The 13,535-nt window shown below is 47.2% G+C and overlaps 1 protein-coding gene across 3 annotated transcripts in view; it reads left to right on the top strand.

The window, feature by feature from the left end:
- LOC146859222 (uncharacterized) overlaps nucleotides 1-13,177 on the top strand; it is a 106,041-nt gene extending 92,864 nt beyond the window's left edge. For 2 of the 3 annotated variants that reach the window (XM_085646958.1, XM_085646957.1), the window contains 2 exons: nucleotides 3,474-3,509; nucleotides 12,820-13,177. In XM_085646958.1, the coding sequence (XP_085503084.1) occupies nucleotides 3,474-3,509; nucleotides 12,820-12,971 (188 nt within the window). In that variant the 3' untranslated portion in view covers nucleotides 12,972-13,177. The remainder of the gene's footprint in view (nucleotides 1-3,473; nucleotides 3,510-12,819) is intronic. The other variant, XM_085646959.1, reaches the window with a different exon arrangement.
- The last annotated feature ends 358 nt before the right edge of the window (nucleotides 13,178-13,535 follow it).

The following is a 13,535-nucleotide window of genomic DNA, read 5'->3' as shown; positions in this document are numbered from 1 at the left end:
CAAGGTGTAAAAGGTAAATAGGCATTAACACAAAAGCAAGCCTACGCAAAATTCTCATTCGACTTCAGACAAAGAGAATCATTGATTCCAAAAGCATTACGAAAATAATTGTTAGGCTAATATCTATTTTAGGAATCATTAGTCAAAAGAAAAATATTTCTGTCCCTACGCTGCCTCTAAGGTGACATCCCTACATAGCATTCCCATCCCAGGCAAAAGAATCAAGAAAAAGGTGTCAGAAGTGAAGACTTTCTAAGAAGTACGTTCACTTAGTCAGAGCTCGATCTAGGATGCTCCTTCTAGCTTCCCGCCTAAACCTCTTCTGCTCTACCCACGGAGCACTGTCCCTAATACAAAACCCCAAAATCATAGAACACACCCTTCGGCACACCTCTTCGGCCAGGTCGTCTCTCGGTGGATTTCCATCAGAAATTGTCTGTCGTCCAACGTCCGTTAGCTTGACCTTGGGTCCCAGGCACCTTCCTCACTGAAAGTAACTTCTCCACATTCCAATGCACTCCCCTGTTGGCTTCCCACAGCATCCTAACTCCTAAAACAAAGACCTATTCTCGCTAACGAGCTAAATGTCCTTGCACCTGCAACAGAAACATGGAAACGAGAAAACCAGCTGACATCTTTAAGATTTTACATTTTCCTGCAACCCAAAGCCTTTGCCAAGGGATCCATTTTCGGCCTACAACATTAGCTAACATAAGAAATGAACAGGTCTTCTCTTCTAACTTATATGCAGTCAGGCCTTTACAAAATTAAACACTCTAATAAATCACACTCTAAGCATTAGTTTATCATTCTCATATGTGTGAATAAGCACTCTACACGTGTAACTTTAACATGGCACACAAACCTAATACATTGCATTGTACGAAAACTAATCATAGTGCATTTTACTAAATACATTCACGATAGCTTGCAACGTTGATCCTCACAAAAGCGTTATTACATTTCTAATCACTTCTATGTTAAACGATTACAGCATACATTTCTATGGCACTTCTAAACATACATTGATTAATATGCGGGTGCTGACTAACGGTGAATATGATGCACCCCTACAAATTTCAAAATCTCATAACGCTCTATCAGCTATATCTACAAGATATAGTGCATTCCTGTCCTTATCCCCTGCGCTGGCGCACAAACAGCAGCCGTGCGCAAACACAGACACCCTTGCGCCATGATGCAAGGGTGCCTGCATTCCAGGGATGATTGTTGTTGTGCAGAAAGGGACATATTCCTGCACAAACACAATCATTAATGTTGTTTTGCTCCTACTACGTGTGCTGTAGAATGCAGCATACAATGGAAAGAGCAAAAAAACAGGAGAAATTAAAGTATTTCACCTCGTTGTGCCACTCCTACGCCTTCCCTGGAGAGGTGTAGGATTCTGACACATTACCAGGTTTACGACACTTTGTAAATCTGGGAATGGCTCAGGTTCAATTAATGTTGATTGGAATATGCACAGCAAAACCCATGGTGTGCCCCTTTCACGCTGAATAATGCGTGTAGGGGGCCCATATTGCAAAGCCATGAAATGTCATGTCGGTATCTTTATATGGTCCTTGTAAATATGGGCGGACATGCTGCGCCCCCGCTGCGTCTAAAAAAGTGGCGCAAGGCAATTAACTTGTAAATGATGGCCTATGATTTTAAATGTTTAATTGCTTTTTAGGAATCACAACTCTTTTACTGACTTTTAAATTGGAACTGCAAATTCATACCGATTTGATGTTTGGAAGAAGTATGTTTTAGGCGCCCCTTCCAAATACCAATTCAATAAGAAATGTATAAATGTTTTGCAAGCAAAATTCATTCTCAAAACATTAAAAAGTTACTGTCACTTGATTTGAAGTGGTAACCCATTTTCAGAAGGAAAGGGGTCCCACCAGAAGCCCTTCACCTTTGTGGATTCATAACATTGTTAGGGAACAGGCAGTGGTCCAATAAACTTCAGAGATAAAGTTTTTTGGGGGAAATGCAGCATTAAGGAAAACGGGCTGGATTTTAAAAGAAAAAAAAGGTTAATTGATTAGCAATCACAGACATGGTGATCTGCTGCCCCTAGCTTACCATACTTTATCTGGTGGCCTTCATTGAGTGCAAGCCATTTGCAGCCTACCTCATTAGTATTCATCATAGATCAGTTCATAGAAATTCTTTAAAGGTCTCAAAATTACTTTTTTTCAAACTGAAACCAGTTCTTGGTGAAAGGTTAATAATACATATGGCCCATAATTACAGGAATGAGAATCCAAAGCAGTTTAATTTTCATAGTCCACGCTGATGCTAGTCCTAATGACCACCTATAAAATACTCTACTTCCTGGTGACTTGCTCCTGTTCTTTCAAGCAGGCCCCAAGTCTAGTGCATCATAGGTGCTTTGTACCCATGCCACCCAGATACCCCGTTGAAAGTGACCCTTATACTAAGGTAACTGAGACCACCTTGACACACTGAACCACTAGCTCAGGCCCAACATAGCTTTGTCAAGCCAGCCGCACACTATTTCACCACCTACCCCTCTCCAGTCCCTCCTTTCTTCTTCTCTCCCTTCATGATGCATGTAAATTACATTACTTAATGTTTTACCACAGGCCAGTGGATGTAGGTGGTGTTTTTTTTGTAACACACTCTTTCATATAAAAATATATAACAGATCTATAACCTAAAAGTTATTACATTATAAAGTTATAAGATTTATTTTATATAACCTTTTGGCAACCAATACCAACAATTACAAAACTCCAGTGATGTTCTAACTTTCAAAAAGCCTTTATAGGTTGTATTTATTGCATTTAGAAAAAGAAATCCAATGCCAATAATATTAAGGGTTTCACCAAAATGGAGCGTGTTTTTTAAAAGTTGTAAGATTTTTTGAAGTTTGTTAACATTCATTCTTTACTTTTTGAATAGCGTGTTGTGCTTACAACTGGAAAAATCACGTCTAGATCTGGCTAATAACAACATCATGTGCGCGCCGCCAACCAATCAAGATCCGCAGTGTAATATGTGCCGAGCAAGCATGCAACTCAAAGCATAAAGTACATTTGTAAAACGCATGACTCATGAAATTCCTGTTATTGTTATTCTTGCCTTTGTTATGTAGTATTGGCTAGAAGACTGATAGAAACAAGGCACAAAGTTGATACAGAGAGCCCTAGGGCATAAACTAGAGCCACTGCATGCCAGCACCCCAAGACAAACATTAATGATTGTACCCTAACCAGTTGTTCAAGATGAGTTAAATAGTGTGACAAAAATACCATAAGATACTCAGTCCTACACTGTGAGACCACGGCACCAGGGGGAGGAGGCAGCGGATTTCCCCTCCAAGCAGCAAGTGGTTGAGTCTGACAAAATATTGTTGCCTAGGGTGGGTCAACGCATTGCATTGCCCTGCTGATGAGCCCTCCATTTGTCTTTCTGACTCAGTGTTATTTTCATCTTACCAGGGATTAGCTGGATCACCATTGTGATATCTGCTCCAGGTAAGGATTCCTTACAAGAAGCACAGGGATGGGTACATGACATCTGGTAAGTCTGAGTAATTCATAAAAAGAGTGGCCACAAGTAAGTCTTGACCTGCCCTGAATTATTGAATCAAGAATGTCTACCCTCAGTAAACACAAGGATGGCACCCGGGAATGTAAGGCCTGAAGTAGGCTGGTAGAGGACTGAGCCGGGCTGTCAAAGGTTTTATGCAATCGAGCAAACTGGATTAAAATCCCTTCCCTGCCTCATTGACAACCAGTGAAGATCTATGTGCACGTGTAAATTTTCATAATTTTTCTGAAGATAAAAAGACTGACTTCTGAGTTCTGTGCTCTCTAATTGTTACCTAGGGAAAATCCAGCAGGCCTAAGCACAGACCTCTTTAGAAGTACAGGCTACATGTTCAGAGACATATTGACAGATGTACCAATCATTTCTTCAGTCAGAAACACTCCGATTAAAAGATTTCAACAGCAAAAATTATGGGCCTCATTTACCATATTTTGACAGACGACAGCGCAGCAAATCTTCCTGCTGCACTGCCCTGTGTCTAAATAAAAGGGCAGGAATGCGCTGTATCTACAAGATACAGCGCATTCCTCTCCTTATCCCCTGTGCTGGCGCAAAAACAGCATCCGTGCGACATGGTGCAAGGGTGCCTGCATTGCAGGGATGATTGTTGTTGTGCAGAAAGGGACATATTCCTGCACAAATACAATCATTAATGTTGTTTTGCTCCTACTACGTGTGCTGTAGAATTCAGCATACAATGGAAAGAGCAAAAAAACGGGAGAAATTAAAGTATTTCACCTCATTATGCCACTCCCACGCCTCCCCTGAATGAGAATCCAAAGCAGCTTAACATTTATAGCCCAAGCTGATGCTAGTCCTTATGAGCACCTATGTAATGTGCTAATTCCTGGTGACTTGCTCCTGTTCATTCAAGCTGGCCCTAAGCATTGGTGCTTTGTTCCCATGCCACTCAGACACCCCCATTGAAAGTCCCTGCCCCTGCCTCCACTGTCTTGAAGGTCAAAGGTTGATTTATTCTTTCCTTAGCTCTCCACCCCCACCATGCACAGTACTCCATACTCCACAGATGGCTAAATTGTTGTCCTCCTGCCTTTGAGCCACCTCCACATTTTTGTTGCTGTCGACTTGCAATTATCCTAATTATTTGGCTACCCATTGTTTCAAGAATTTATTGATTGGCCTTCACTTAGGCCTGTGTTTCAGTTTCTCTTGCAAAGTTTAGTTGACCCTTGTAATCCATGGGAATTTTTTATGTGGGTGCTAACAGTGCTTAGTGTTTTCTCTTGAGTATTCTGAAACAATTTCACTGGTAACCAGCATGCTTTTTCTAAGCGAATGCATTCCATGCTTAGCTTTTCTCCTGAGGAATGTTAAACTTTGACTTCGTTAACTCACAAGTATTTTGTAAACATGTACCTACTTTGCTTAGCTTTTCTTCTGCAGTGGCTCAGCACTTGAATGAGACAGGTATGAGGAATGGGACAGGTGTCTGAATTTGACTACAACATATTCAACATAGTCCTGATTTTCAGGCACATACCCAGCTTACACAGGACTTCACAAGCTTCATGCTTTTATTTTGTAGACACAAATTAACAATGTGAAAAAAAACTCACATCTATAGCTGTGATCCTGCCTATTTCTAGTTTTGTGAGTTCTTGTTACTCCATATTTATAGTTCTATTTGGGTGCACTAACATAAACACAATGATGATTTTTAATTTTTTCATTTGCCCACCAATTTCCCACCTTTGGTTTACTTTTCCATACTGTATTATCCATTTGTCTCTTTTCATTCCTCTCATTCTGTGTTCATCCACTGATCTTACAGTTCTTCATTTTAGCCATGTTCACGCAGTTTTTGTCTATTACTCCTTTTCATTCTTCTTTGACTTTGTAATTAGGAGTTTTCACCTCTGAATGAGGACACTGGGACAAATTGTGGTTGCACACATTTAATTCGTGAAAACCGTCTCTCTTCTTTTCATAATTCCAAGCAAATATGTCTTTAGAAACCATGCCAGAAGACATTCAATAATATGAATCCTTTCTAATCTACACCTAATCTCGCCACCACCTGGGTCCTATTTAAAGGGCCTGATTCAAAGACATAAAATCTGCAGGCTAACCTCTTCGCATGGGTGCAGGTATCTATCTTTTACAGAATTCCAAAAATACTCCTAGAGTAGAGATGGACAAGAAAAAAAGTTTGACAATCCACAAACAAGTATGCTTATGGGTTTGCTCAAACTTTCGGAAAATTCATACTGTGGAGCCACATTCACTCTTCGATCTCCACACTCACAGAGGTTTGCGTCAGAAGTATTTTTCAAAGTATAATACTATTTGTGTGAATTTCAGAAATGGTATTACACTTCTAGAAATTCTATCTCAGTGTGTGAACTGACCCTATACACAAATACTATTGTAAATTGAGTTCCAAAAGGGAGATTTTGTGGATTTTAGTCAACATCGTGCAACTCTGTTAGGCTGAGTGGGGCCACTGCCAATGTCCTAGAGTATGAATTTGCTCCAGTAAGTTTAACTATTACACAACAAATGACACTCTTTTCCTGCTAGTAATGGGGGTCCCTAGTTGGCAGGTTGTTGCGGGTTGTTACCCTGTCCAAGTCAGGACCCTCATTCCTAGTCAGGGTAAGAGGACACACTTATAAAATAACCCCTACTCACACCCTTGGTAGCTTGGCACGAGCAGTCAGGCTCATCTCACAGGCAGTGTGTAAAGCATTTGGACATAACATACAGTGAAGACACTGCAAAAGGACACCACACCAGTTTTAGAAAAATATCCAATATTTTATCTGTGCAAAACAAGACCAAAACTATAAAAATCCACTATACAGTTCTAAGAAATATCAATAAGAAAAAGTAGACTTAAAATACAGTTCCTTGAAGTCGATGGCTATCACGGTGTCGTTAACAACAAACCCATACCGCTCCTTCGTGGGTCAGCTACAGTGTTGGGATGACTCGCAAACAGTACCTTTAGAATGCAGGGCATCGGGCCTTGTGGTGAGGTCCAGTAGAGTGGCGTCGGCAGGCGTCAGTTCCGGAGGTCGGTGCAGGAGTCATTGTGGGTTAACTTACGGGTGATCCAAGGACAGGCAGCGATGAGTATCCTAAGCTGTCTACCTGCCTGATGAGCCAAACAGCACAGTGTACAATTCAACTTGTGCTACCTTTTTATTTGGGGAGTTTTTCTCTTTAATACCATAGACCAGCTGTCCATGATTTTACTCACGCCTCTTTAGAGGTGGAACGTTACAAGGCCAGCCCCCGGTTGCTAAGGCTTACAACTGCCTGATTGACTAGCGGGTTGCCGATGTTTACATCCAGGGTCCTTCCATAAAGACTCCTGGGGTTTGGCATAAAGCGAAATGCAGTGCTCCTTGAGATGGTACCCCTATGTAGCTGAAGGGATACAAAGTCACCCATGACGACGGTTGGTGAGCACACGAAAACTACTTGTTAATGGCTGAGAGGAACCCTCGTGAAGCCGAAAGAGGAGTCCACCCGCATAGGACCTGCTGTATCCTTTGCCAAACAGACATACATCCAGCTCCAGCCCATTCTCCTGTACCCTGAAATACATAGTCCTAGACTTATCCACAAATTCGTCATGTCAAATACTTGCTACCGCATGCACTAAGCAGAGCTTCCCCATAGAGCCTAACTGGCTTGAATCATGTCCATGTGGGCATTCAAATTGTGAGCCACAAGGGGTCACTGATCTCCACTTAGGGAGATCACCACGAGAGCAGGCCCATCAGTATCTCACTAATGCAGGAAACAGCAATAAAATGAGGCCCTGTGAGAGTTGGGGGTCACGTAGGTGCAGAGCACAAGTGCTGCGACCCCAGACACGACCCGACACAGAACAAGCACCTCGTCAGATCTCTGGAACATGGGCAACGTGTTGCTCACCTGTTTGCCACCCTCACCGAACGGCTACGAGCATGTTGGCACCTGGCCCCGTAACGCCCACCTCCCCAGGGAAAGAGCCACAAACCACGCCTCTCCCATGTTCCCCGCTGCCCTGTTATTCCGCTAGGAAAAATATAAAAATATATATATCCTGATTTACCATACATGGTATTGCTCTGATTCGAACCTAGATGGCAATCGATGCCAATGCATTATCAGGCCAGCCAGGACCACATCAATCAATCAATCAATCAATCATTACACTTATAAAGCGCACTACTTACCCGTGAGGGTCTCAAGGCGCTGAGGGGAGGGGGTGCTGCTACTGCTCGAAGAGCCAGGTTTTGAGGAGTCTTCTGAAGGTGAGCAGGTCATGGGTCTGCCGTAGGTGGGTAGGGAGGGTGTTCCAGGTCTTGGTGGCGAAGAAGGAGAAGGATCTGCCGCCGGAGGTCGTTCGTAGGATGGGTGGGACAGCGGTGAGTGCGAGGCTGGCGGAGCGGAGCTAGCGAGTGGGGGTGTAGAAGCTGAGTCGGCTGTTGAGGTAGGCTGGTCCGGTGTTGTGGAGTGCTTTGTGTGGGTGGGTGAGTAGTTTGAAGGTGATCCTCTTTTTGACAGGGAGCCAGTGTAGGTCTCTCAGGTGGGGGGTGATGTGGCTGTGGCGAGGGATTTTGAGCATCAGTCGGGCGGAGGCGTTTTGGATGCGTTGAAGTTGTCGCAGGTGTTTGGCCGGGATACCAGTGTAGAGTACGTTGCCGTAGTCTAACCTGCTGCTGACGAGGGCCTGGGTCACCGTTCTTCTTGTTTTGATGGGGATCCACTCGTAGATCCTGTGGAGCATGCGGAGGGTGTTGAAGAAGGAGGAGGAGACGGTGTTGACCTGCTTCGACATGGAGAGGGAGGAGTTGAGGATGATTCCCAGGTTGCGTGCGTGGTCGGTGGGTGTTGGTGCTGTTCCCTGAGTTCAGCTTCAGTCGGCTGTTCCTCATCCATTCAGCGACGGCCTTCATTCCCTCGTGGAGGTTGGTTTTGGCGGTGTGTGGGTCCTTGGTGAGGGAGAGGATCAGCTGAGTGTCGTCGGCGTAGGAGATGATGTTGAGATTGTGCTGGCAGGTGACGTGAGCGAGGGGGGCCATGTAGACGTTAAACAGCGTCGGGCTGAGGGATGAGCCCTGGGGTACGCCGCAGATGATGCGGTGGCTTCGGAGTGGAAGGGGGGAGGCAGACACTCTGGGTTCTGCCGGAGAGGAAGGATGTGGTCCAGTCCAGGGCCTTTTCTTGGATTCCAGCTTCTTGGAGGCGTGTCTTTAGTGTGCGGTGGCAGACCATGTCGAAGGTGGCTGACAGGTCCAGGAGGATGAGGGCTGATGTTTCGCCGTTGTCTAGTTGGATCCTGATGTCATCTGTGGCGGCGATGAGGGCTGTCTCGGTGCTGTGGTTTCTTCAGGATCCGGACTGGGACAGGTCTAGGATGTTGTTGTCCTCGAGGTAGCGGGTCAGTTGCATGTTGACGACTTTCTCGATGACCTTCACCGGGAACGGGAGCAAGGAGATGGGCCGGAAATTCTTGAGGTCCGTGGGGTCCGCCTTGGGCTTTTTGAGGAGGGCGTTGATCTCGGCGTGCTTCCAGCTTTCCGGAAAAGTGGCTGTCTTGAGGGAGATGTTGATTATCTTCCGTAGTTGGGGTCGATGGCTGCGTCTGCTTTGTTGAATATGTGGTGTGGGCAGGGGTCTGACGGTGATCCTGAGTGCATGGAGTTCATGATCTTGAGTGTTTCGTCATCGCTGACGTTGGTCCAGGAGGTCAGGCGGTTGAAGCGGGTGGTGTTTGCAGGGGGGGTGGGGTCTGGCATAGTCGCGGCAGTCGTGGTGTTGAAGCTGTCGTGGATGTCAGCGATCTTGCGGTGGAAGAAGGTGGCCAGCGAGTCACACAGTTCTTGTGAGGGCGGGATGTCATTGGTGTTGGCCTTGGGGTTGGATAGTTCCTTCATGATGCTGAAGCTGTCGTGTGCGTTGTTGTCCAGGCGGGCTTTGAAAGAAGATCTCTTGGCTAATCTGATGAGGTGGTGATGTCTGCGGGTGGCGTCTTTGTGGGCTGCGTGGCTGTCTGATGTTCATTCGTAGAGCAATTTCTTCTCCAGTTTCTGGCATGCTCGTTTGGAGGTCTGGAGCTCTTCGGTGAACCAGGTGGCTTTCTTGCTGGCGCGGCTGTTGGAGGGTTTCTTGAGCGGGGCGAGGGTGTTGGCACAGTCGTTGATCCATTATCTGAAGTTGCGTGCAGCGGTGTCTGGGTCGGTGGGGTTTGGTGGGTGGGATCTGGGCGAGTGTGGAGGTCAGCTGTTCTTCAGTGACTTTGCTCAAGCAGCGGAGGGGCAGCTGTTGGGTGCGGTGCTGCGTGGTGATCTTCTTGTAGGTGAAATGGATGCATCGGTGATCGGTCCATTGGAGTTCGTTGGTGTGGTCGAAGGAGACGTGGGGGCTTGTGGAGAAGATGAGGTCAAGTGTGTGGCCGGTGGCATGGGGGGGAGTGGTGAGGAGTTGACTGAGGCCGAGGTTGGCGAAGTTGTCGATCAGGGTGGCGGAGTTGGTGTTGTTGTTCTCAAGGTGGAAGTTCAGGTCCCCGAGGAGGATGTAGTCCATGGAGGCGAGTGCGTGGGTGCTGACGAGGTCGGCGATGGAGTCGCTGAACTGTGGCCGGGGTCCGGGGGGTCTGTAGACGAGGGTTCCTCTGAGGGTGGTGTTGGGGTCGGTGTGGATCCGGAAGTGCAGGTGTTCGGCGGTGCTGATGGTGACGTCTGCGTGGGTGGAGACCATGAAGGTGGTCTTCTGTATGATGACTATTCCTCCTCCAATTCCATTGGTACGGTCTCTGCGGGAGATCTTGTAGCCGTCCGGGATGGCTATGGCGATGTCGGATGCCGATTAGTCGTTCCACCAGGACTCTGTCAGAAAGGCAACGTCAGGGGCGTAGGTGTCGAGCAGGTCCCAGAGCTCTACTGCGTGTTTGCGTGCAGAGCGTGTGTTTAGGAGTATACAGCGGAGGTGGTTGGGTCTGGTCCTTGGTGGTTTGGCGGTTCTGTCACAGGTGAAGCTGCAGGTGCGGCAGGAGAAAGGTCCGTGGGTGTGATTCGGGGCAGCCTGGGAGCAGGTGTGGTCTCACCCGGCATTGAGGGCGAGGAGGGTTTTGGCGTCGTATCGGAGTCTGGCGTCGTGGCGGTCGTGAGGTCCAGTCATTCTGGCGCTGGGGACGGACAGGCGCAGATGGGCGCCGACGGGCTTGCCTTTGGCATGCCTTCAGCACGGCAGCGGCACGGCCTCACGGCGGCCGCCATAAGAAGTGGAGGTGAGAGGGAGGAGCAGCTGGGAGGGTGGAGAAATGGCGAATTGGAGCGAGGGGGGCAGGGCCGCAGGGGACGCAGCGGCGGGAAAACGGCGAGGAGAGTCAAGGCAAGGGGACGGGGGCGGGGGCGCAGGAGACACAGCGGCGGGAGAGAGGATGGCAGGGGAGGCGTGGAGAACAAGGCACAGGGGTCAGAATACCAACAAGGCAGTACAGAACAACAGTACAAGCGGGTGACAAACAGTACAAGCAGGTGACAAACAGTAACAGGTGAACAAACCTTCCCAGTAGCAGCAATCAGCTGGGCACAGTCAGGTGGAGCTGCGCGGCGTGGGGAGCGACTGCCCTGGCAATGGGGTCAAGGGGTCGCTCCAGTGCCTTTTAAACATCCCTGCCCTGTGGGTGGCAGCTGAATCTGTATTGCAGCTGCAGTGCATTCACAGGTATGGCCCGTATGGGTTAAATCCCACAGCCATGTTGGTACTAGCATACGCATAAGAGGTGGAACTGTCTAGCCGTGCGCCCCTGAAAATGCGTCATTCGCTCCCATGCAGGACCGAACTGGCAAACTACAGACATCTTGACTCGGGCAGTTGATTCAATACCTCATATTAGGCCCCGCTGAGCACACTACACATTTGACAATAATGCCCGACATTGCTGGTGTCATTAACCCTGGTGCTCAAAAATTGTTCCCCTGAACCAACCAGCCGGATGTCATCAACCAGAGACAGGAGCAATGACCCCTTAAGGGCCCCATACTCACCGGCTGAAACGGATGAAACACTGTCTATATAACCGACATGATGCAACCGTACATGACTTCCAGTGTGTCCAGTAGGGGAACAAAGAGGTCAGCACCTGGGTTGGGCAGGTATAAGTACCTGGCCCCAGTAGCCTTGGCACCGGAAATGACGCAGGGAGAGTGCTGGAAATGGGGAGACTCCCGTGGGTGGTCCCATTGATTGAAGTGGTGTGAGTGTGCCAGAATGCAGCACTAAGGGGGCCACCCTCTTACCAGAGTGCACTGTGTGTGCCTCAGGCAGCCGCATTTTTCTATACAATGCAGTAAATGGATCTTCTAGTGGAAGATGGGGGTGGGAATGTCAGCATCACCATTCATAGGGAGCCACCTGGTCCTGCATGGATACCATGCATAGCTGGTTCTGCTGGCATTGTGGGAAAGGGTTTGCAAGATGGTGGCCCAGGCTTATGTCCTTGTGCTTCAGACATGTGCCGCTCCCACCCTCATGCGGGCAGTTGTAGTTTTGCCCCGGCCTTTCCCATTTTAGTACCAGGCATGGTAGACTAGCCATTCCAGCGTAAGGGCGAGGCCGGTGGCTCCCAGTACCATTGCCTCCTGGCTCTATCCACCTCTGGCTACTCCAACCCAAGCTTGAAGTCCAGATGAAAGGAACATGTACCTATCTGTAGGCGGAGTCCTATCACTCCTGCGCCTTTGCCATTCCGGCTTCTGGGGCAGTAAAAACAATATCTGCGTTATCACTGCTTCAACTCTCATGGACTGCAATGGGGGTGAATATAATATCTGCAGGACATTTACAGACCAGCAATTCTAGTCCAGCAGTGCAGTTGTGTCTATCCAGACCTAAACGTAAGTTGTGCTGCATCGACTGCATCTCTGTCACTTCCTTCTTTCGGTGTCCAAGGCTGGAGTGCAGCACGTGCACCGAACAAGACGCCGATCATTTGGCTCCGAAACGTAGTCGTCGTTCGCTACCAATGGTCGTATTTTACCACAGAGTTCAGGCTAACAAAAGTCGGGTTTCAAAATCACAACAGCCATGCAGATAATCTCCACTGAGACTCTTCATATGTGAGAATTCCTTATATGTGCATCATCTTTGGGACTAGCCTGAAACCCGGAGTGGAGTTTACTGTCGTGTGGATTGACAAACCATGAGTGGGGATGAGTCATGGTTCATTTATCAGGAGGTTAATTTGCTTTTCTTTATATTTTTTGTTCGTAGAAACTACTAACAGTGGGAGTGGAGCTGCAGCAAACTGCTCAGCTGGAGAGGAAAGCTTCCTGTGCTGCACAGCGGAAGTATGCCTGGGTACCAAAGACATGTTCAGCGGCCTGCCGAGCTCCACGGACGCCGCCGCTGCGGGAGGACCATGAAGGGAACTCGGCAGCGTTTCCTGCAATGGAAACAAAAGCGCATATTTTCAGCTGAAAGTTCCTTGCGTAAATGTCTTTTGCATTATTAAGTACCACCTCGCAAGAATGAACGTGCTTGGACTTCAAGAGTCAAATACCTCCCGAGATTAGAAATGATTGCAGGAGTGTCACCCGTAAAAGTACAATAAAAAGACCTTTTAAAAGTGCCCCACATGAGTTGTCTGTTTGTAAGTTTTGATTCTCATTGAATCACTGCTGAACAAAATGACTAATGATAAATGAACTAAAGAGAAATGGATAATAACATATTGTAATTATATTTAAATGTTAATGTAAATATTGAATTGATCAAAGAGTGTTTGGTGGCCCAATCAATATTTCTTGACAAAACTGACTGTCCATTCACTGTTTATGGAAGACCATGAAATCGTGAACAGAGTGGGTAGTTCTACTCGCATAAGACATATCAAGCCAATAGCCAAAAGCTTCATAGATGCCAAACACAAACAAGCATTTGCAATGCAATAGGTCTCGCATTTGCGAGAGTCTAAGCTATTGCCATTT

This window comes from Triturus cristatus, chromosome 3_2, assembly GCF_964204655.1.
Source record: "Triturus cristatus chromosome 3_2, aTriCri1.1, whole genome shotgun sequence".
Lineage (NCBI taxonomy): Eukaryota > Metazoa > Chordata > Amphibia > Caudata > Salamandridae > Triturus > Triturus cristatus.
Note: the sequence above shows the minus strand (reverse complement) of the source record. Positions and strands in the feature narration are given on the sequence as shown.